The sequence below is a fragment of the Antedon mediterranea genome, chromosome 6 (genome assembly GCF_964355755.1).
Source record: "Antedon mediterranea chromosome 6, ecAntMedi1.1, whole genome shotgun sequence".
In the NCBI taxonomy this organism is placed as follows: Eukaryota; Metazoa; Echinodermata; class Crinoidea; order Comatulida; family Antedonidae; genus Antedon; species Antedon mediterranea.
This window is the reverse complement of record NC_092675.1, coordinates 1,321,064-1,342,466: the sequence shown is the minus strand read 5'-3', so window position 1 is coordinate 1,342,466 and position 21,403 is coordinate 1,321,064. Positions and strand designations below refer to the sequence as shown.

The following is a 21,403-nucleotide window of genomic DNA, read 5'->3' as shown; positions in this document are numbered from 1 at the left end:
TATTATAATATATAAAAATACAGTATACATTGGGTTATTGAATACATACATTAAAATATGCTAAAGAAATTATTTATGACTCAATGTTTTGGTATTTTAATAGCATTTTTCTATAAAAATATTACACAAAATTCTACATTGTTTAAAATCATTCACAAAATGTGCACACGTTATATCATACTCTTGTAATTATGTTTGTATTTTTAAAATATTATATTTAAAATAACATTATTTATTTGGTTATCAATGAATAATAATCAGGAGTGATAACAGCCTTCTGTAGTTGATTTAACTTATTAAACAATTAATTAAATCAAACAATCAACTTTTATTTCAGAACAAAGTCCATGGCTTACTTATAGAACAAAAATATAATCCTAAACTATAGTACTGTACATATTCCGAGGTAGAAGCGTTACTACCTAAGGTCATAGTGACTAATCAAACAATTCATCTATATACACACCAGGGTATGCACACCAGGGTATGCACACCAGGGTATGCACACCAGGGTATGCACACCAGGGTATGCACACCAGGGAATGCACACCAGGGAATGCACACCAGGGAATGCACACCAGGGAATGCACACCAGGGAATGCACACCAGGGAATGCACACCAGGGAATGCACACCAGGGTATGCACACCAGGGTATACACACCAGGGTATACACACCATTCACTAAAACTATTTACCATAGAAGAAGGATTAGACTATTATTATTAATATAATGACTAGGTTGACAGCCAAACTTTGTTTATTGAACAGTTCTTTACAGACTAGACTACTAGTCTACATACATCTCATAGACTATCTTCTCCTAGACATGCTTTGGTGTTTGAGCATGCCCAGTCCGAGTTTCCAAAAACCCATTTTTTTACCCGTAGTAAACTATAAGCTACCGCATGGTAACTCTTTCCAAATTAGTCCGTTCTCTTGAATATAACTGCCTAAAGGAGTAGTGCGAAATTATGTATAATATAAAAATAATATAATATGATTATATAATATATAAAATAACTAGAAAAAATAAAGTAATCACCTCAATCAACTATTTGATACAAAATATTGTTTAAAAAAAGTAGTTTTAGTGTTTTAGAAATTCTTAGATCTCGGTAGGATAATGTTTTGGTAGATATCCTTTCCTTCATGTCCATCTGCAAACGTCAGTGTTATATTCTGTGACGTTGCTGTTAGATACGCAAATCCACCTACTGGTTGTGAATAGAAAAATTTCAGCGAGTTAGGTGGTACACTATCCATATGCGACTTGGATGGATCTACAAAATTGGCTGAACCAATAACAAAATATTTCACTGTTGAATTGTCCTCCTTAAGATACTGAAATTCAAATAAATAATTTTAGTTAGTAATGGTTCAATTCATTTTAATTACCTCTATAGCTTACAATTAGATATCAATCATGTTAATAAATATTAATGAACAAACAAATTAATACAGTAAAGCTCGTCTACACTATTAAACTTTATGTGACAAAATAATGTGATGTGCCCATATATAGACATGGTGATGTCGTATCACTACCATATTTTCACACATCATTTTGTTGTCAAACTAGTTTCATAGTGTACACAGCGCTTTAAAGAATAAATAGATTCAGCAGATAGGACTGAATGTAATTTGGAAGAGCCGTTACGGAAAATTAATATAATGATTAAACGATACGAGTTAACAACTCATAAATATTTGTTCTATTTTCATTCTGATTTGATGAACTCCTAAGTACATGTGCTAATGAGTTATTTTCTATGTATATGAAATTACTAATTTAAGCATTAGCTAGAGCGATCATCAAGCTTGTTATTCTTTTCATGGCATGCCATACATTTTGATTATTTTTCTTTAAAATTTTGACTATATAGAATGTAATTGCGTGGTTTTTGCTAATTTTATTTTTCTCAATATAGTAGGCCTACAAACAAAATCTGCTTGATTCGATCATATTTATAGATTTTGTTTATTCGGTATTAGTTTACTAGTTTGACAAAAAAGTGTGATGTTCCCAAATATGGTAGTGACATGCTTAAATATAATAGTGATAGGACATCATCATGTCGATATATGGGCACAGCACATTTTTTTGTCACATAAAGTTTGATAGTGTAGACAGAGGTTAAGTCATACTTGTAAATTATGGTCATGTCCACAGAAATATGCATTAACTCGGTACTTGTTTAAGAGTGGTTGTAGTCGTGATACCAGGCACTCGGTGGGACCATGATGTGCCACAGACCATACAGGGAAATGACCGGCAACTATCACATATTCAAAACTGAAAAAGAAACAAGGAAGGAACTTGTATGTTTAACTTTAAAAAAAAAAAAATCAAATATTGGCACATCGCCTATATTAAACCGTTTTGTATTTTTTTACAAGAAGCAACAAAAAACAAAGATAACACAGAGGTTGTGAAAGTAAATGCAATAACAGTACGAGTCATACATAGGCACTTTTAGGGCTTATTTACCATGTATAAACGATAGGGACATATTTACCCCTCTGTCACAAAAAGCGTTGTACTTCATTTGAGTCCGTTCTTGGTTGGCTTGGTTCCCACTAGGACGCAACGCAAGGACGTAGACACAACGTAAGCGAGTTGACCAATGACAAGCGACACATCGAATAAGTGATTGGTTGTGATTGGTCAAATCCCTTATGGTGCGTTCATCGTTGTGTTGCGTCTCTAGTGGGAACGCATTAAGGCAGGCAGACACAAGATGACAACTTTGTATTGTTTGTTTTAGGAGTAAATCACTTACTTTTGAGAATTGTTTAGTTGTTGCTCAATCCACGCCCATTGCTCTTCAGCTGCCTGGGGATCATCTGGCCCTGTAGGCGCTGATCCAGGAAACAGCATATCGGAGTTACCACATAACACGACAGTATCAATCATCACTATTAATATTGATGATTTTGTATTTGGTATGTCAAACTTTAGTCTGTAGTACAGGGATGGGAAATTCCTAAAAAAAAACAATAATTAAATTAATATTCGTTTCCCTTTATTGCTAAACCGGTCTCCAAGTTCTATTAGACCATGGAGAAAATTCTCTTGACCATGATCAGAGTAGGGGCATGGCACCAATATCAGACCATGAACGTTACATCCTCCGTGATCAGAGGCACACACGCATTGGCTGAAAAAAGTTTTTAAATCGACGTTTTGGTCAGTTGAAAATCGTTGCTGAGAAACAAATATTCTGAAAACCATTCGTCTAAGGCATCTTGTAGTAGTTGTAGAGGTGGCTGTACCTCTGGGAAACTTTGACAGTGCTTTGATCTCAATTTTTAGTAGGCTGCTACGTCTATCTGATGTTCCAATCTGATTTTTTTAAAATTAATGTAATAGTTTTGTGTACCCGATTCTCAGTGATTTATCTCCAAACATAAGATAATGTTGGCACAGTATCATAAGACAATCCCGTAACACAGCATCACATGTGCATCACATGTGGTGTCTGTATTAAGGTTAAATTAGGCCTAATGGTTAGGTTATGAAATAAGATAGGCCTACTGGGCGATACACGTGAAACACAATTTATATTGGGAAATCTAGATAAAGTACCAATAACCAGGTTTGAGCCTTACCATCTTGGTGATATGTTTGTATACTCTGTTTGTCCTGTAATGTTACCAACGTGGTCATGGTTGCCACCAACAATATACCATGGTATATCGAGTGATGGTGCTGTGTAAACATTTTCAAATGTGTCCTAAATACAAAATTGAAAGTCTTTTACAATTAACAAAATGCAAAATGAAAACGAATGAACAAATCAGGCGCCCCTTTACATTTCACTTACTAAAAATATACAAACCAGCCCCCCACCGTACCCAGGCCCATCGTTAGTGCCTTCGGCGCGAAATTCTCACCCCGCACACTCCCCTGTCTTTAATAATTCTTACAATAGCATTCATATGGAAAACTACCTTAAATCGCCGATCATGCTCGTTCTCTACACCGTTGAAATAGAAGTTATCTCCCAGCGCTAGCACAAATTCTGACTTATAATTTGTAGCAATATCACCCATAACTTTAGCTACAGAAACCTCAATCGGAGTAAAATATGGAGATATTGGTAAGCCACCCCAGTCCGCTAACACCAGAAATCTAAGCGAATCATTGGTGTATAGTTTGTCCGATGATGCCACTAAAGTTAAAAAAAAAGAGAAAGAAATTAATAAATGTCGGGGTTCGAATCGCAGTTTTGCAATCTCGCAGATTTCCGCATTTTAACCCTTTAAACATTGATTATTTTCCAGTATATCACTGGGCGGTTTAATGGTTCTCTATGCATATTAATAAATAATTATTGGTTCTTATAATTTGTTAAACATGTGAAAATGTAAACTTTAAAAACAATTGTTATAGGATGTGGTAAGCTCTAATCACCAACCCAGCCTTACTGTCTGAAAAATACATAATTTAGAATCGCATTGCTGTTCAAAAGCGCCCTTTTTAATTATGGATATCCCAGAGAAACAGGATCTATGGGGTATCGGAGTTATAGAAAATTAATTTGATTAATATAGCCTACACATGGTAGGCCTATATAACGAGGCTAAAAGACTATACTATACAAGGCCGTAGTGAGATGTTAAAAACAGACGAGGCAATACTTAATAGGCCTAAATATAATTATTAATATAAAATATGACGATCTGTGCTGGGGAATTGGAGTGGGCGGTGACAATTGAAAAAAAACCCATGCTGGCTACGGCCCTGATACTGTCAATCAATTTGTCTATTTTTTAAACCAACAGGAAAGCTTTTGAATTTAAATGAATCCTGTTTTTTTATTTTAGTATAATAAGTTGTGGGCTACACAATTATTCACGACAGTAGTATAAATTATTATGCTATTATTATTTGTATATATTTATTCGCTGAAATATATGGTTGTTGCGTCATAAGTAAAATCAGTGAGGCGAGAATGTCATTCACCCGGACTAAAAAAAACAAAACACGTAGGCCTATGACAGAGTTGTAAACAAAAATTTATCATTGAAAAATAATAATTGAGTGTTCCAACACACACTTAGTCCTAAGGAGCTCGAGATATTGATCACTGTGTATCCAAGCTAGTAAGTTACCGTATATATATTATTATATTATATTTTCCTATTTTTGTTGGATGCACACGTGCACAGTGTGACGTAATCTTTTTTTTAATCTGTATACCCTACCTACTACAGTACCATTTTGATGTTTTTATATTTTAATAAAATGTGTTTTGTATGTTTTAACCTAATGTTTAACATATGTTGTAATATTTTTAAATTCCATGAACACTCAATATATTTTCATTTTTACTGAGGACGAAAGTAAATTGAAATGAATAACGATGATAATATAAATGGTACAGTATAGCGATGGCTTTTAGTTTAGAATAGTTTTCTGACAGGCGACACAAATTTGAATTTGTACGGACTTTCAAGAACATTAACGGAAGGATAATGCTCGCCTGATATATAGCAATGACGTAACAGGAAGTGACGTAACGCTTAATGTAACGCCGCGTTCCATTCTTCGAACTTCGTTGAAATGTATTAGGTCTGCAAACTAACCCCATAATGCGACTCGTACTTAGAACTTGTAGACATACACTGTGTACTTACCGCTTGAAATGACAAGTAATACTATATTTGAACATAAATATGACCGGGACAACATGTTTAAGAATTGTCAACCACTGAATTTTGTCTATATAACACTCTGAGCGTCTACAACACAAACTACGTTCAAAAGATATTCATTTATGAAGACAATACTGTAATGACAACAGTATCTGTTCCGGGTCACATGAGCTGAACAAAAAAAAACCAAATAGTTTCCACGTGACGTAACCCTGAGAGTATTATATTATATATCATGGATCGATTAGTGTACTCGAAATGGAGAAATACGGAAGTACGTCATAGCCTGTCCTATTGAGAATTGGCCCTCACACGTTGGTGTGTGTTAGGCCTACACCATTGTCAAATAAACCCTATTGTGCTAAAACCCTATTAGCCATGCAGGGCTATACATTATATGTAAGCTTTTAATTACCGTACTAGTGACTCAACTTGGTAGGGCCTCAGGGCGTTTTAATGGGAATAATGGGTTTGGTTAATACGGTCTGGCAGGATTTCTAAAAACTTTCTAGCGCTTTGTTTACATGTTGGATTTATACAATAAATATAACCAACCTCGGCAAACTGTTTACACTATTCCATTTTCAAAGTGCAATGCAGTGTGTATAGCTAGTTACTCATTGTATAGGATTGTTATGAAAAGTACCGGTAAGATCAGAATTTTTAACTTTTATACAATCAGAATTTAACTTTTATACAATCAGAATTTTTAACTTTTATACATTCATAATTTTTAACTTTTATACAATCAGAATTTGTAACTTTTATACAATCAGAATTTTTTACTTTTACACAATCAGATTGTTCAGATAGCAATTGCATTTTTATAACACTTTTGTTAACATTTTATTATACCATATTTTTCTATGTATTTTTCTAAATTTGTTAAATGTCGGTTTTATTGTATCCGATCAAGTTGACAGGGGCTGGTCAAGCACATCACAAGATGACAGTTTTATACTTTTGCTTTTCCGCTACTCCCCTGTTATACTTATATGTTTGTTTTTTTGCTATGTAGAAAGATTGAAAATAAAATAAATAAATAAGATACACCTGTCTGAACATCTATCTCTCTCCACCACCCCTCCCATAATATGCCAACCGACCCGGTCTCTTCCGGCGTCATCTTCGTTACGACGACGGTAGAAATCACTATCACGTTCAGAAGCACACCTTTATGGAAATTGTAACGTTGGTTTTTTAGTTGTTTTTTTTCATTTGAATGACAAGAATTTTGCTGTGTCAAAGTCAAACAATTCTGTACAGATTCAGAAAAAAAAGGATTGGCGTGATTGTGGTCATTTTTACTTCTTATAATGCATTTCTCAATCGTGTCGCAATTTTGTGATTTTCGTTTGTTACTATTCCTGATATATCATTAGTAAGTCTAGAATATCTATAAAGTGTCCATTTTTGTTGATCGTTTGAAATATCGTCTTATACGGTGTGGCTTTATTTTCGGTTTATGTAATTGTGAACCATTATTAACTTGTTGTATCTGTATATATTAGTTGTTACGAGAGTGTTCCTCCGTTTTAAAGGAAAGCAACCAATACATTTTAGTAGATTTCCAATAGATTTTACGGTGTATTATTTCTTTTCGTTATGCAATTAACAAAAATGGAATAATCCCATGCGCAAAAATAATAAGATATCACGTATAACATCCTTTCAACGTCAGCGGGTCCTGCTAAGAAATTTAAACCTTTTAGTAGATACTGTTGAAACTTGAAGAAGAGATTCATTTCGCGAATTTTACGATCACAGTAATTTTTTTTGGCACAAATGTGCACAGGATGTGGTGCACCGGAGTAAAATAATAGTATAATCTCATGCGCCCTCTAGAGAAACTAAACTTCCTCTCTCGATCTTCTTTCCGTTCCGAGCTTCTTCGCTCAATTTTTTGTTGGTGGTGATAGGCCTAGGTTAGGCCTATACTGTCTGTCATTTGATGTTTTGTGTTATGTATAAACTATGAACTTCAGATTTCCATCTTAATGTATAAATACCAAAATTGACCACCTGTGTCATTTAGCCTTAGATAGGCTATATCCAAAGCTTTCTTCCAGACCAGTTCAGGAAGTCAAAAGTCAATACTCAATCAATAACTAACGGACTCAAGTGTCAGCTCGATTGTTTACTTGAAAAGCACGCATAGGCACCGGCCTAGCTAGGCTTTGCTTTTTTCTTAGGTAGGCCTAAGTTGGCCTACCAAGAATTTATATATAACCATGACGTCAGTACGGTGAGTTCAAAGAAAGTTATTTCTTATTTATAAGTCTAACGCTATACTCTAAGTCTACACTATCAAACTTTATGTGACAAAAACACGTGATGTAGTACCCATTTATATATGTGTTATGCGCGATTTGAACGATTTGCGCAATTTGAAATTGCGCAAAAAAATCCTTGCGCAATTTGAAATTGCGCAAAGAATTCTTGCGCAATTTAAAATTGCGCAAGGATTTTTTTGCGCAATTTCAAATTGCGCAATCAACTTGCGCAATTTCAAATTGCGCAAGAAAATCTTTGCGCAATTTTAAATTGCGCTGCACAATTTGTAAATTGCGCAAGATAGTTCTTGCGCAATATGACACCTTTGCGCAATTTGAAAACGAACTGTAAATTTTCCCATACATGGCTAGGCTAGGCCTAGGCAGAGGAGTTTAAAATTTAGTATTTTATTATATAAATAAGACCATTTCAATGAAGATAATGTTTAATACTCACTTTTTAAGTTTTTAATATTAGTTTAAGCTAGGCCATGTAACCTAGTCAGTATCAGTAGTCCAGACCCTAGCTAGGCTAGAGTAGTATAGCCGGCCGCCCGCGCCGCGCCCGCCTGGTGGAACACCACCGCTTCGTTTTCCTTCGTCGGTTCTTCGACGGTATGCTAACTTATAACAATATTTGCACTACTAAAATAAGGAAATGCGATATTTATGTTTAATTTTGAATCATTCTTAGAAATTACTATAAAAATATGGGTGTGCATGATTTCACAATCTGTCGAAAAACCTTGCGCAATTTGCAGATTACTTGCGCAATTTAATACGTTGCTTGCGCAATTTGAAACACATGTTTCAATTCAAATTGCGCAAGGATTTTTTTTGCGCAATTTCAAATTGCGCAAATCGTTCAAATCGCGCATAACATATGTACATGATGATGTCATATCACTTCTATATTTGGGCACATCACACTTTTTTTGTCAAACTAGTTTGATAGTGTAGACAGAGCTTAAGACCAGAAAAGAGTTAATACTCTTCCCTACTAAGACTAATTAGGCCTACTTAGTAGAGTTTAATTTACTGGCACTTTTACACCTCTGCTGCGTTTGAAATCGATTGCGTCTTATTTTGTTTGCGATAAAATAAACTTCCAGCATGTTATTACAACTGCTTAAAAATGGCAGCCTACGGTTAAAAAAAACACCCAATCGATGTGATTGATGTTAGAACTCCATTTAACCAGTATTGCTGTGCAACTTTTAGCTGCAACGCAATGGTTATTTGATTGACAGCTGCTGACCTTAAGCACTGTAATAACATTTGAATTGACCACCAGTACCAATTGAATTTTAGGTACTTCTAACGTTTTCCGTCAAAGACCATCCACTCATTTAAACGGTTATTTAGGAGCAGAAATGCAGTCGATATAAAAACTATATTTTTAACCTATTTTGAACTAAACGGTTTATTCGGCGCTATGCACGAGAAACATCCATAGTGATAACCAAGCTTTAGTCACAATGTATCAATTTATGTTTCAATAATGCATTAGTTTCCAAGGACATACATGCAGCGCAAGTCATTATCATACATGAATGTTGGGATGATCCTCGCGTTGTATTTAGCTAATGTTCTTGCGTCATGTCCCAGTGGGAACCAAGCTTTTAGTCACAATGTTCAATTGCTTACTTTAAGTCATTACTTTTCGAATTATTTAAATAAAAAAAATAAAGTAGCCTACCAAACTTGCAACTCTCAGTTCAACAAACTACTTTATTTCACTGAATCTGTGGAAGATGCCTTGGTATCTTATGATACAAACTATGGAAATTAGTAAAAATATCATCAAATGGATAAAAATTAAGAAAAAAATCCAGCGGCCTATCAATTAATGATTGATTACTAAATTTCAAATCATTAAAAAATCAAACCTATTTACTGTTTTTAACCAAATACATTATACACTATTATTTATGTGAAAAATTGAAACGAAAAGTTTAAAAATAAAAAATATTACTACACAACAGACTTAATATGTTTATTTAGAGACGACAATCTTGAGCTTCAAAATTCTTAAATTTTCACTATAAAAATATTGAAACCGCGATGTTTGTTTTGCAACGATTATTTCAGATTTTACATAATGATATTCTGCAAAAATAAACTGTATAAAATGTTAAAAAAAACAACTCTTACTCTAATTCATTTTGTGTTTTTAAATTTGTGTTTGTACAGTATAATTTATGAGCTTGAAAATAACTTGCCTTACCAAAAAAATGAAATAATAATATGTTTATATTTTTCTCTTTAAATTGTAGTGGTGCTATAGCTTGGTGGTTAATGTGCTTGCCTTCCAATCCCAAGGTTCAGAGTTCAATCCTGACCTAGTGCCAGGGCTGTAACTCACAACTCTTTCAATTCCACTCCCTAATCCTCAAATGAGACTTAGTATATAAGCAGAATACATATTAAAATAGTTTTAATTGGATGAAAAAAATGAAGAAAACATTAGTTTCGAGCAATGTATTTTTAGCGGGAAATTGGGAGGATGACTTGAAATATCATAGTCAGGTCTGAGTACTTGTACCACTTAGTAGGCCTGTAAACAGTTTTTTTTATTGGAACTGGGCTAGTTGTCGGGAAACTAGGCGAGACGTATCTATAATGTAGTACTGTATGACATCAGATCCTTGGAAATCCATACACATCTATACAAAAAAAGAAGACAGACAATGATGTCTTGACTTCCAGGAAAACTAACAATACCACTGGGTGCAGTTTGTTGAAAACTATCCACTCAAGGTGCCCTTGTTTCGACGATCCTGTCTTCATTTTTAGCCCAAGTTAAGTTGGTATCTTACTTCTGTGAAGTAGCTGTATGTTGGTCCTTCAGTTGATTTTAGTCAAAAATACATCGAACAAAATTAATGTATGTTGAATATCGTAAACCGTGTATTCTGATAGCAACATGATATCAACAATTAACATTAAGTATTATCCAATACAATAGGATACATGACATACATGATGAACCATTCCCCAGAGATTCAATAATAGCACAGATGTGTAAGCTATCATCTTTTGAGTCTTACTTATATATTTTCTCTCGCTCATAATTAAATTTTTTCTTTTCACAATGTCTTGCACTTTAATCATTAAAATTATATTAGTTGACATTTAATATTATTACCATAAATGCTCTTATAATTTAACTACATTTGCTCTTAATTTTAATGAGTAATTTCAGTGAAAAAAAAGTTATTAAGGAAATGATTGTGACATGCAAGATACTAAGTTCAAGGACTTTCTTCCTATCTCTTTCCACCTTTTCTTTGTATAAACTATACACTACTTTAACAAGGAACAAATCTATCCTCTGACCACCAACACTATACAAACAATTAATGTAAATTTGAATGGTAAGAATATTTCATGGGTTGAAAGAAAAGTGCTCTATTTAAAGATAACAAAATATTTGTATTCACTTTGAGAAAAAACTGGATTTTAACAAAAATTATTTTCCTAAACAAATTTCAACTTAACAGACAATGGCTTTTGGTTAAAATTAACCATTTCTTTTGTCTTTTTATAATTGTAATAATTATTTTTTGTTGATTTTTCTTTTCTACGGAAGTGAATAACTTGATTAAAACTGCAAAATTACCTATCATTATTTTGAGGACAATACATCTTTAACTCGGCTCTGCCTCAATTTCTTTCTTATTTTTCGTACATGAGAACATTTTTTTACATAAAAGCTGAACATGCATTAGAACCATTAATTATCACATTCCTGATAGGTAGAACTAATATTGAACAGCCGCTGTGATGCATATTAACCAATCAAGTGGTAAGGATACTGCTTGTGTGTGTACTTCTGTATGAATTCAATACAGTAGTGTATCAAATGAGCTATTTGTACATATAATTCAAATAGCCATTTTAATTTATAAATTGATGCCACTTATTAAATTCAGTTCAATATCTTGAATTAAAAAAAAAACAAACAGTCCTATCCTGGAAAATGTTTTAATAAGTTAATAAACAACCTATTACAAGTAGTACCAATAAACTAACTTAATTACTCTCAGCTAACATTAAGAAGTAGGACATACTGTATGGACATATGCTATGATTTATAAACAGTATTTTTTTTGTGGCAGCAGAGACCTCATAAACAAGAATATTTCTTACAAAAAACGCTGCTCGCTTATTGTTATTGCTAAGGTCAAGTCTGGGGGTCACTTCATCACGCCTAGATACTTCAAGTATCCTATTACAAACAAAAACTTCAATGGACTGTTTTGATAATAATTCAATGATTATCTGACAGCGAATTATATCATGGGACTCATAAATACCAGAATGCTTTGGGATTTGTGTTAGACTCTTTTCTCAGCCGTTTTTGGATTCAACAGGTGGTACCAATAAATTATAGTGGAGTTTCCATTTTAACAAAAATGTCAAAGTGTAGTACTATAAAGCTGCTTGATTTCATCTAATGAATGAGTCATCTCGTGTGACGTAGCGGGCTAGAGCAGCAGCGTGAAAATATACCATATATATACTGATATTTATCATTTAGGATATTATACGGTGTATTTCAATATTTACACTGTACCTATGTTTCTTGCACCATTTCTGCTGCTTTTAAAACATACACAAGAAAACATTGTAATAGTCCTCCCACAAAATAGTTTTAGCAGAAATGGGGTCATTGAATTGTATACCATATATTATTATAGTATTTTGTATATTGATGATATGCAGCAAAAACGAGGCCTATTATAGTATTGTATTGATCATATATTTTTACAAGAGCATATTGTACTTAAAATGTGGATTAGTATTGTGTATAGATTAGGTAATAGGTCTAAACAAAATTCAAAACATTTTACAATTGAGTTGATGTCATGTGATAAAGCAATACGGTATATACATAAAGTAAAGTAGTATATTAGAAGATAGAATCAAACCTAGTGTATAAATATTGTTATTAACCAGTCTGCGATTTGAGAGCTTTTGTTATAATTTTTATATGATCATTGACAGTATTAATTATACAATTCATATCAATTTTTATGACGGATTTACCAGGATTTAGATAATAATAACATTTGGGTTCATGACATTGTAAATATTTTTTTACAGGTACTATAAAGTTCCACATATTTTTGTAAAATCTTTCTTGGTATTAGTATAAAGATTTAATATTGTAATAAAAATCATGACCCATTTGTAACCTGTGATATTCACCAATCAATTAAACAATAGTCAAGAAACAACTAGGTTTTTTCAAGTGTATACAAGGCAGAAATAGTGTACATTAGATCTCTAGTTTTAAGTCCTTCTACAAGGCTGAACCCAGGATAGGCCATGTGGGGTGGGGGAATTTAGGACACTTGGTATTTGAGTCACAAGCACCCCCCCCCCCCCAACACCATTTTAAGTTAAATTAAGTTAAAATGACACCCCTAGATGACCGGAACATGGTACTCTTGTAAAATTCATGATAAATAGCACCTCCTCCCATGTAGCGTGCTAGCAATCAGCAAAAAACTTCTGCCTGTATGAAACACAGATGGATAGGGTAGATTAAGGGGGTTTGACGTTTAAAAAAAGTGGGTGTATGCAAAAGATTCAACAGTTATTAATAGATATTCCCGATCTTTTGCTTGTTCATAGAATGTGGTAATTTATTAGCACAATAACAAGTTAAGGTGTGTCTTGAGTTTTTTTAAAAATAACAACTGACCTCGATCCACTCTGCAAGTTACTTTTTGATTTGAACCAGGGTTGTCATAAACGGGCCAGTCCAGGTTTCAATTAGCTTACCACTTCAACAGGATATACACTTATTCATCATTTAGATTAATTTTCATATCACATCTTGAACTATTATGAGATAATTAAGTATGAAGCATCTAAAAAAATATAATGCAGTAGCTATAATTTTTTTTACCACGTTTCGTGATCGCTCCCATAACCAGATATAAGTGGCTTCAACCCTCTAACACCACAACACTACATTAAGGGTATGTTCAGATCCATGGAGTTGTGCTTTCGTATCAAAAGCAATGTCATATTATAATTAGCGTCATAACAGCAATAATAACGCTTTCGTTTGAAACTGAGGTGCTGTCACTGATTTGGGCAAACATCTAGTATGCAGGAGTAAATTTGATTGGTTGAAAGTTAACAATTTGGATGCATGACTTTCGTATCATAAGTGTCATTCACTAATCTTGTCGTAGGAGGTGGCTTCCACTAATCTTGTCGTAGGAGGTGGCTTCCACTAATCTTGTCGTAGGAGGTGGCTTCCACTAATCTTGTCGTAGGAGGTGGCTTCCACTAATCTTGTCGTAGGAGGTGGCTTCCACTAATCTTGTCGTAGGAGGTGGCTTCCACTAATCTTGTCGTAGGAGGTTGCTTCCACTAATCTTGTCATAGGAGGTGGCTTCCACTAATCTTGTTGTAGGAGGTGGCTTCCACTAATCTGTTCCTGGTCCAGACCTATGGAGTGCAATACAAAAGCATAATTCCATAGGTTTGAACAGGGCCTAAGTCATATGTACCATGGGCTACTTCCAATGTCAAATAAATATTCCTTTAATTGCAACAGAGTGATCCTGTTAAATAGCATTGTAACTTTCAATCATCAGAAAAAGGACCAACTAGTATGATGGGCAGTCTGGTTTTAAAATTAAATTGTAGAATTTTAAAGAAATAATAACAACAAACCTAGTAGCCTACTTAGTGTTTTGTTGAACTGTTTGGATTGATGGATGGATTAAGTACTCATTTTCGTCATGAAAAAACGTAACTTCAAATAATGAGTCATGATTGAATGTTCATAAATAAATCAATTATGCACTTTATTCAGAAATTACACGTTGCATCAGCGACACACAATTATACCGAGTGATGCATCATATTGGAAAGAGAAAAAAAAATTCAAATCTATTAAGATATTTCATAAATTTGGCCAAATTGATTAAATTAACTATAATTTAATGATCGCCAAGGCAATTTAGTATGTATGTAGGTATGTAATATGTTTGTATAGAATTTTAAACTATAATAATATAGTTTTATTATAGCCAAGAGTATCGTACGACGAGTTGAATGAGATAGCGGGCGTAGTTTTTAGGTATTGGGATAACTTTAAGTTGGCCTTTAGAGAACCAGAAGGACTTTGTTATTTTATTTTATAAAAGTGGACACCTAAATGTAACTCTATAGCTCTTTGTCATGTATTTGTACCAGCAACAGGACTACAATATTTATGCTGGAATATGATTTCCGCAATAATTATTGCGGAAATCATATTCCGGTATAAATGAATATTATATTCATTCAGAAAATTGTTTTAATGGAATATGTAACCTGCAGTATAATTTTGCAATATAAAAAGATTTGATGAACCAATGAAAAATCATGCGCGAGTAAAGTCACTTGGCAAGAATTTTAAAAAGTGGATATTTTGGCCATTTTTTAGTAGGGCACCAGGTGGTAACCAGGAAACCATAACTGTGATGGTTAGGCCGGAACTTGGTGAAAAAGGGGCTTAATAAGTCATCAAAACCTAGAAAGAAAGCAAATTACATCTGTGTTGATGGGCAACGTATTGGTGGTAACACCAATGCCATTATTCATTTTAGAGTTTAGTTAATAATTTACAGAGCAGGATTTACATCTAATCTCCCTATTAAGACTGGTAAAACAATTTGGATCATAGTAATCGATTGTTTATAGACCTTGATTTTAAAGTCTGGATATGAAGAGTATAAATGGATAAATTAACAAAAAAGTAAAGAACCAATAAGATGATATGAAATTCACAATAACCAAAATAGGTGAATACAGAATGATGGTGCCATAATATGAAGGTTTTACAACTTTACATTTAAGACTTTGAGGGTAGTAGGAGCAAAACAAAAAATTAAATGTGACTTAAATATCGGTAGGCCTACAATATTAACTATTATCACATTGATTGAGTCTTAAAGAGGTGCCACATGTGTATCTGTTCCTCCAACTCATCTGGAAATTTCACATTTAAATTGGATTTATCATCCAACCTGGGGAATGTCTCTACCAAGGTATTTGAATGACAATTGCTGAATTCTTTGGAGATGTTGATAAAGAACAATTATAGAATATAAAAATGTGTTCATAGAAACATAAACAACATTAAATTACTGTGACCTTGTGAAGTATTATATAATCTATGCAACAAAAACACTGATTACATAGCAAAAATGTTGGCAAGCACCGTTTTAGCTCTAAATAAAGCAAGCCTGTATAAAGAAGATCAGGAAATAAAGATTCCACTCCTAAAGTCTTATTAGAAAAAAAACATAAAACTTCCTTCTCCCACAAAACCACAACAATGTAATATTGTTATAATTTTATTTCTTTTATGATGTAGTAATTGACTAAATAATAGGAAATAAGGACAGTAGGTCATTGTTTTAGTTGGTAAACAAGGTTCTATTGTACATTGAAATATACAAGTCATTAGTTGATTTTGTATTGCTTTGTTTTACCTCTGTGTATTAAACACACTCTACGTTCTGAAATAAATAAAGTTAATTTCCCCTACCACCTGCCCTCTCTCCCACCCCTGATATATAGATTAGGAAATCTGTGAGAATAAATTTTAGTGTAAAGGCCAGTGTTTGCTGTTTTTTTTTTTTTTTTTTTTTTTTTTTTTTTATGTCTTTAGGCAATGTGGCCAAGGATTACCAATAGTGAATTAATCACTGTCCTATCAGATAGGTGGTAATCCCCCTGATACAGGGGCTATTGTGTGAACCAGTTCACCGGGGTAACCTCCTACTCTTTTTCGAATAATGAACTGGGTTTCTTTAAAGTACACACAGGTTATAACTGTGTACACTGGACCTACGGTTTATAGTCCTTATCCGAGAAGACTTGTTCCACCACCAGAAGGAGCGAGTCGGCCTCAAACCCTTGCCGATGTTGTTGTTGGTTCTTTAGGTACGGTAAACGGCGCCCCTGCCTTAACCGCTCGGCCATATGACTCACTCATGTTAAAGTAATTATTAGGGAGATGTCTCATCTTTTTAATAGTAGAGTATATTCCAATTAATTATAGATAAAGTCAGTAGCAAATTTGATTTAAAATGATATTAGTGTTGGATTATTCGAGTGGGATTTTGTGTTTTTGCATTTTATTCTTCACAAGAAATTAACCACGTTCTTTTATTGATAATTAATTAGAATTGTACTGTTGTACTAAGAAATCATCTTCCTTGATTACCATATATTTTAGTTATAATTTATTGGAAACAATCGAGAGGTAATTAAATTTTGTGAACTCCCCCGAACCCGGACATCCAGAACGACTAATATTGGCAGTATACAGTGATACTATTACCATGGCAGTACGATTTTCTGTCAGAACGGCTCATGCTGTATGACAGAAAGATTATACAGACTATAATTTAAACAATTTAATTTCACCGCCATTTCTACAGAAAAATATACAATAACGAGAAAGAACGGCCAACGCAGTACAGTAGCAGAAATTGCCTGTGAGAACAGAGCTAAGACAATGACACCAGATAATATTTGGTTTCAACCACAACCAACAGCGTACGTGACGTGTGTGAAAAACAAACCATTCATTTCTTTCAGTACTGTTATTATTATAACTAAATGTTTAATTTTTTCGTCCATTATTTAAATATGACCTACAATAGTTTAAGCGATTCCGAGAAATTAAATTAACATTCTTGATTTATACATGAAATCATACGTTAATTAATCAATAGTTGAACTTGCGTAAGTTTCGTCTTTTGATTAAAGCCAAGTTGTCTTTTGTAATCACGACTATGACATCCTGTAATCACTCTCAGATTAATGGATCCTCAATCATTTAATCATACACATCATTCTCTGTTCCAAGTCTGCTTTTTAATCAAGTAACACCCACATATAAGCTTTTTCATTCAGTAATTTAAAAATTAAGCAGTTTGTATATTTATACAAGACGTTTGATAGATAATAATTATATATTCCAGAGGCACAGTATTAAAAACAAGTGTAGGGTGGGTAGATCAATACCTCTATCCCCTTTCCCTTTCCTAATCCCCTTTCCCTCTCCTAATCCCCTTTCCCTCTCATAATCCCCCTTTCCTCTCCTAATCCCCTTCCCCTCTCCTAATCCCTCCCCTAATCCCTTTCCCTAATCCCTTCCCCTCTCCTAACCCTTCCACTAATCTTCCCATTCCTAATCCCCTTACTTTTCCTAATTCATCCCCTTTTCCTTTCCTAATCCCTTCCCCTCTCCTAATCCCCCTTTCCCTCTCCTAATTTCCTACCTAATCCTGGATCTCAATTGAATGTTACATGTTCTTTTGATGATAACTAAGAAATTTATTTGTTTGCACTTTTAATTTTCTTGTATTTGGAATATAATAGTAAAAAACAAAAAAAAAAAAAAGAAAAATTCTGATACTAATTATGTATTATTATTAATTATAAATTAATTGATACATGGGTCTTGGCATTTTTTCTTCTATTTGTAGTAATCAACTTTTTTATATCCTACCATTTGATTGCCATATAAATTTGTAGTACACATTAGTAACATTTCTATAAATGCTCCTATTGCACGTTTTTAATAGCTCCGCCATCTCGTGGTCTTTTGACATTGATTCATGATGGAAGAATCAGATTAATTGAATAAAAGTTTATAAAACAAATAATTAATGTTGAATGCATTTGTTACATTTTTCTTTTTTTAGTGAGAAGGGACAGCGAGATGGTATATTTTCTATTTTTCAACTCATCCCCTGACTATTTGTGTAGGCCGACACAATACTAAACCAATTTATCATGTACATTGATTTTTTCTTATAAAAAAAGCTTTGGTAATTTTATATTAGGCTATTTGTCCATAAGTCATTTCCTCATGTTATTTGCCCACATTTTTTTCCCATCTGTATTTTCCTCCCACTTATATAAGAAACCTTCATACACTGGCACGAACCATCACCATCAAAACCACCTACTACCATTCATTACTGTCATTTTTAAAATCAAGTACTTGCAAGCCCGGCAGCCAGAACACAGTACACGCTCTAGTCTTATTCCATGAATATATATATATATATATAAATATACCATGTGACTATAGTGACCAATAGTTTGAATCAAATATGCGTTATCGTTTATCTGATAGGATAATTAAATATGTACAAGCATCACTTCTTATTGGCTGTTCTGTTTCTCTATAAAGTATACATACCTGCAGATAATTCTCATCCTAGTAAAATTGTTCAGCTTGTAGTATACAAGATCTTCTGAAGTTTCTTCATTTCTCTTTTATTCATCTATGAAATTTCTAAGGTTGGTCAACATTTTTTAATGAGTATGTTTGGCTAAGTACAATTATTTAAATTGTTCAGCTAAATATTGTTCAGTTTTATTCATAATCCACTTAACTATTAAAGATATTCATTTTTAAAATTTGTTTGTTTGTTTTATCTTTATACTGGGTGACCTCTTCAGTCAAAGACTGATCTCCCAGAGGGCCCAGTTGGTGATCAGTGGCTGTGATGTACTAATACACCGGGGAAACCCCCTACTCGTCTCGAAAGATGTACTAGGTTCTTTAAAGTGCACACGAGCAAGTTGTGTACACTGGACCTACGGTTTATAGTCCTTATCCGAGAAGACTCGTTCTACCACCAGAACCATGGAGTGAGTGAGCCTCGAACCCCTGCCGATTTTATGGCTACGTGATTACGGTTCCACTGTCTTAACCGCTCGGCCACTCACTCACTCCATAAATAAGTAAATAAATTGGGAGATCCCAGTCCCCCTCCCCCTTTTTTTTCCTTCTTCTTACCATTCTCTCTATTTTTCCATCTTTTTAATTTTGTTGTTAGAGGTTATGCAATTTGGTTCATATCCAACACCTAAAATGTCATTCCATCTCTTGATAATGGATGTCTTTAGCCAGAATTGACTAAAAGCATTTTAACTTACTTGTAAATCAATTCATACCTTGTATCTATCTATCTATTCTATTGATGGATATCTTAATAGCCAGAATTGACTAAATAAGAACATTTGATTCTACTCATAAATCGAGCCATGCCTTATTATTACCTCACTATCCACTGTGGTTGGGGCTTGTGAGAAAATTAAGGTAGGAACCTCAAATTGCTTTATTTTATTTTATTTATTTTATTTGAACCATATTTAATGAGGGTGATCCATCCTGCACTTGCTGATCATTTAGGACCCTCAGAGAATTGGAGATAGTGGTCTACCGTCCAATGTATGGCATTAATGGCCATTCACCATCATATTTATCCTCAATGTTTAAGTTTAATGACTCCCTCCACCCCAAATGCACCCGTAGCCAAAGTTGTAAACATTAATTACACCAAATTGGAAAAATGCTCAAGGTAAAAGAACCTTCAAATAGAGCAACAAAAGAATGGAATATTTTACCAACTGAAACTAGAACAAAAGTAACTGGGAAACATATTTATAAACTCAAAAATATAGCAACTCTTATGTCATCCAAGTGATCCTACATTTTTTTATATTTAATTTTTTATATTTTATTTGTTTTTAACTGTTCTGTATATATCTTTTAAATTAGGCCTACTGTGTATTTATGTTATAATTTTTATTTACTTTTAAACGTTGTATAACTGGACCATTTTGGAAAGCAGTACTGCGTTACTGAAAATCCAATCCAGTCAAAAGAAAGAATAAATAAATAAATAAATAAGGCAACACAGTCCTGGGGTTCCCCTTTTAATATGTAACTTTTAAAATAGCGAAAGAAAGATTTAAGATCTACTGATGCAACACCAGTAACTACTCAAGTGAGTACGGCCCTAACATTTTCATTTGTCCTACCTCTTTCTGGGCCTTGGTACAGACCAGTCATTTTCAAAAACTTGAAATCTGGATTGTTTTTTAGTGTACAAAATCCATAAAAAAAACCAAATATTTGATATTTATATTTTTTAAAACGGCCTAACCTAATTAATAAATTAATTAATGAAAAGGGCGGTTCAAATCTACTGGTTTTGTCTGCACCTGCACGGCATGTACTTGCCATGTAGAACGCCGTGCAGGGCGCCGTGCAGGGTGCCGTGCAATTTAACTTTTTTGAGAAGGTGTCTCAGTGATACGCATAAGGATGAGAAGCTTCTTTTTGTTTTATCTTGGCCTAATTAGTTTCTTGACCAAATATATTAAACATTTTAATTGAGACTGATATTTGAACAGTTGATGAGTTTCAATGTTTATGCATCTGGTTTTCATGAACCTAGTTAAATCATAGAGAAATTACTTATATGGTTAAATCTAGTATTCATGTTCTTTAGTTATATACTGTGGAAAAGCGAAATCGTTCAATTAATTATTTAGTGTTGTAGGAAATGTATGTTAATGGTCTGTGCTTTCAAATTAAAGAAATTAAAAACAAAACCATATTTATAAAAATGTAAATAAATTG

The 21,403-nt window shown here is 33.5% G+C and overlaps 2 protein-coding genes across 4 annotated transcripts in view; one reads left to right on the top strand and one right to left on the bottom strand.

The window, feature by feature from the left end:
* Positions 1–172: 172 nt before the first annotated feature.
* On the bottom strand, positions 173–5,797 carry LOC140052360 (tartrate-resistant acid phosphatase type 5-like). Its single transcript, XM_072097898.1, has 6 exons — positions 5,642–5,797; positions 3,953–4,173; positions 3,611–3,735; positions 2,782–2,985; positions 2,147–2,294; positions 173–1,342 (listed from the first exon to the last, which is right to left on the bottom strand). The coding sequence occupies exons 1-6, from the start codon at positions 5,694–5,696 to the stop codon at positions 1,097–1,099; spliced, it is 999 nt and encodes a 332-aa protein (XP_071953999.1). The 5' UTR covers positions 5,697–5,797; the 3' UTR covers positions 173–1,096.
* The window catches only part of LOC140052357 (cytokine receptor-like), a 36,573-nt gene continuing 20,047 nt past the window's right edge, over positions 4,878–21,403 (top strand). The window contains exon 1 of one of the 3 annotated variants that reach the window (XM_072097895.1): positions 4,878–5,107. Coding sequence is in view for 1 of the 3 variants with exons in the window: in XM_072097893.1 (XP_071953994.1) it covers positions 7,891–7,904 (14 nt within the window). In the remaining 2 variants the exon portion in view is untranslated. Of the gene's footprint in view, positions 5,108–6,231; positions 7,905–21,403 lie in introns of those variants that run through there. The other 2 variants (XM_072097894.1, XM_072097893.1) reach the window with 2 other exon arrangements.

Coding starts and splice junctions, on each gene's coding strand:
- LOC140052360 (XM_072097898.1), bottom strand. CDS start 5,696: ATGTTGTCCCGGTCATATTTATGTTCAAATATAGTATTACTTGTCATT. Junction 4,174..5,641: donor ATTACTTGTCATTTCAAGCG/GTAAGTACACAG, acceptor TTTTAACTTTAG/TGGCATCATCGGACAAACTA. Junction 1,343..2,146: donor GACATGACCATAATTTACAA/GTATGACTTAAC, acceptor TTTGAATTTCAG/TATCTTAAGGAGGACAATTC.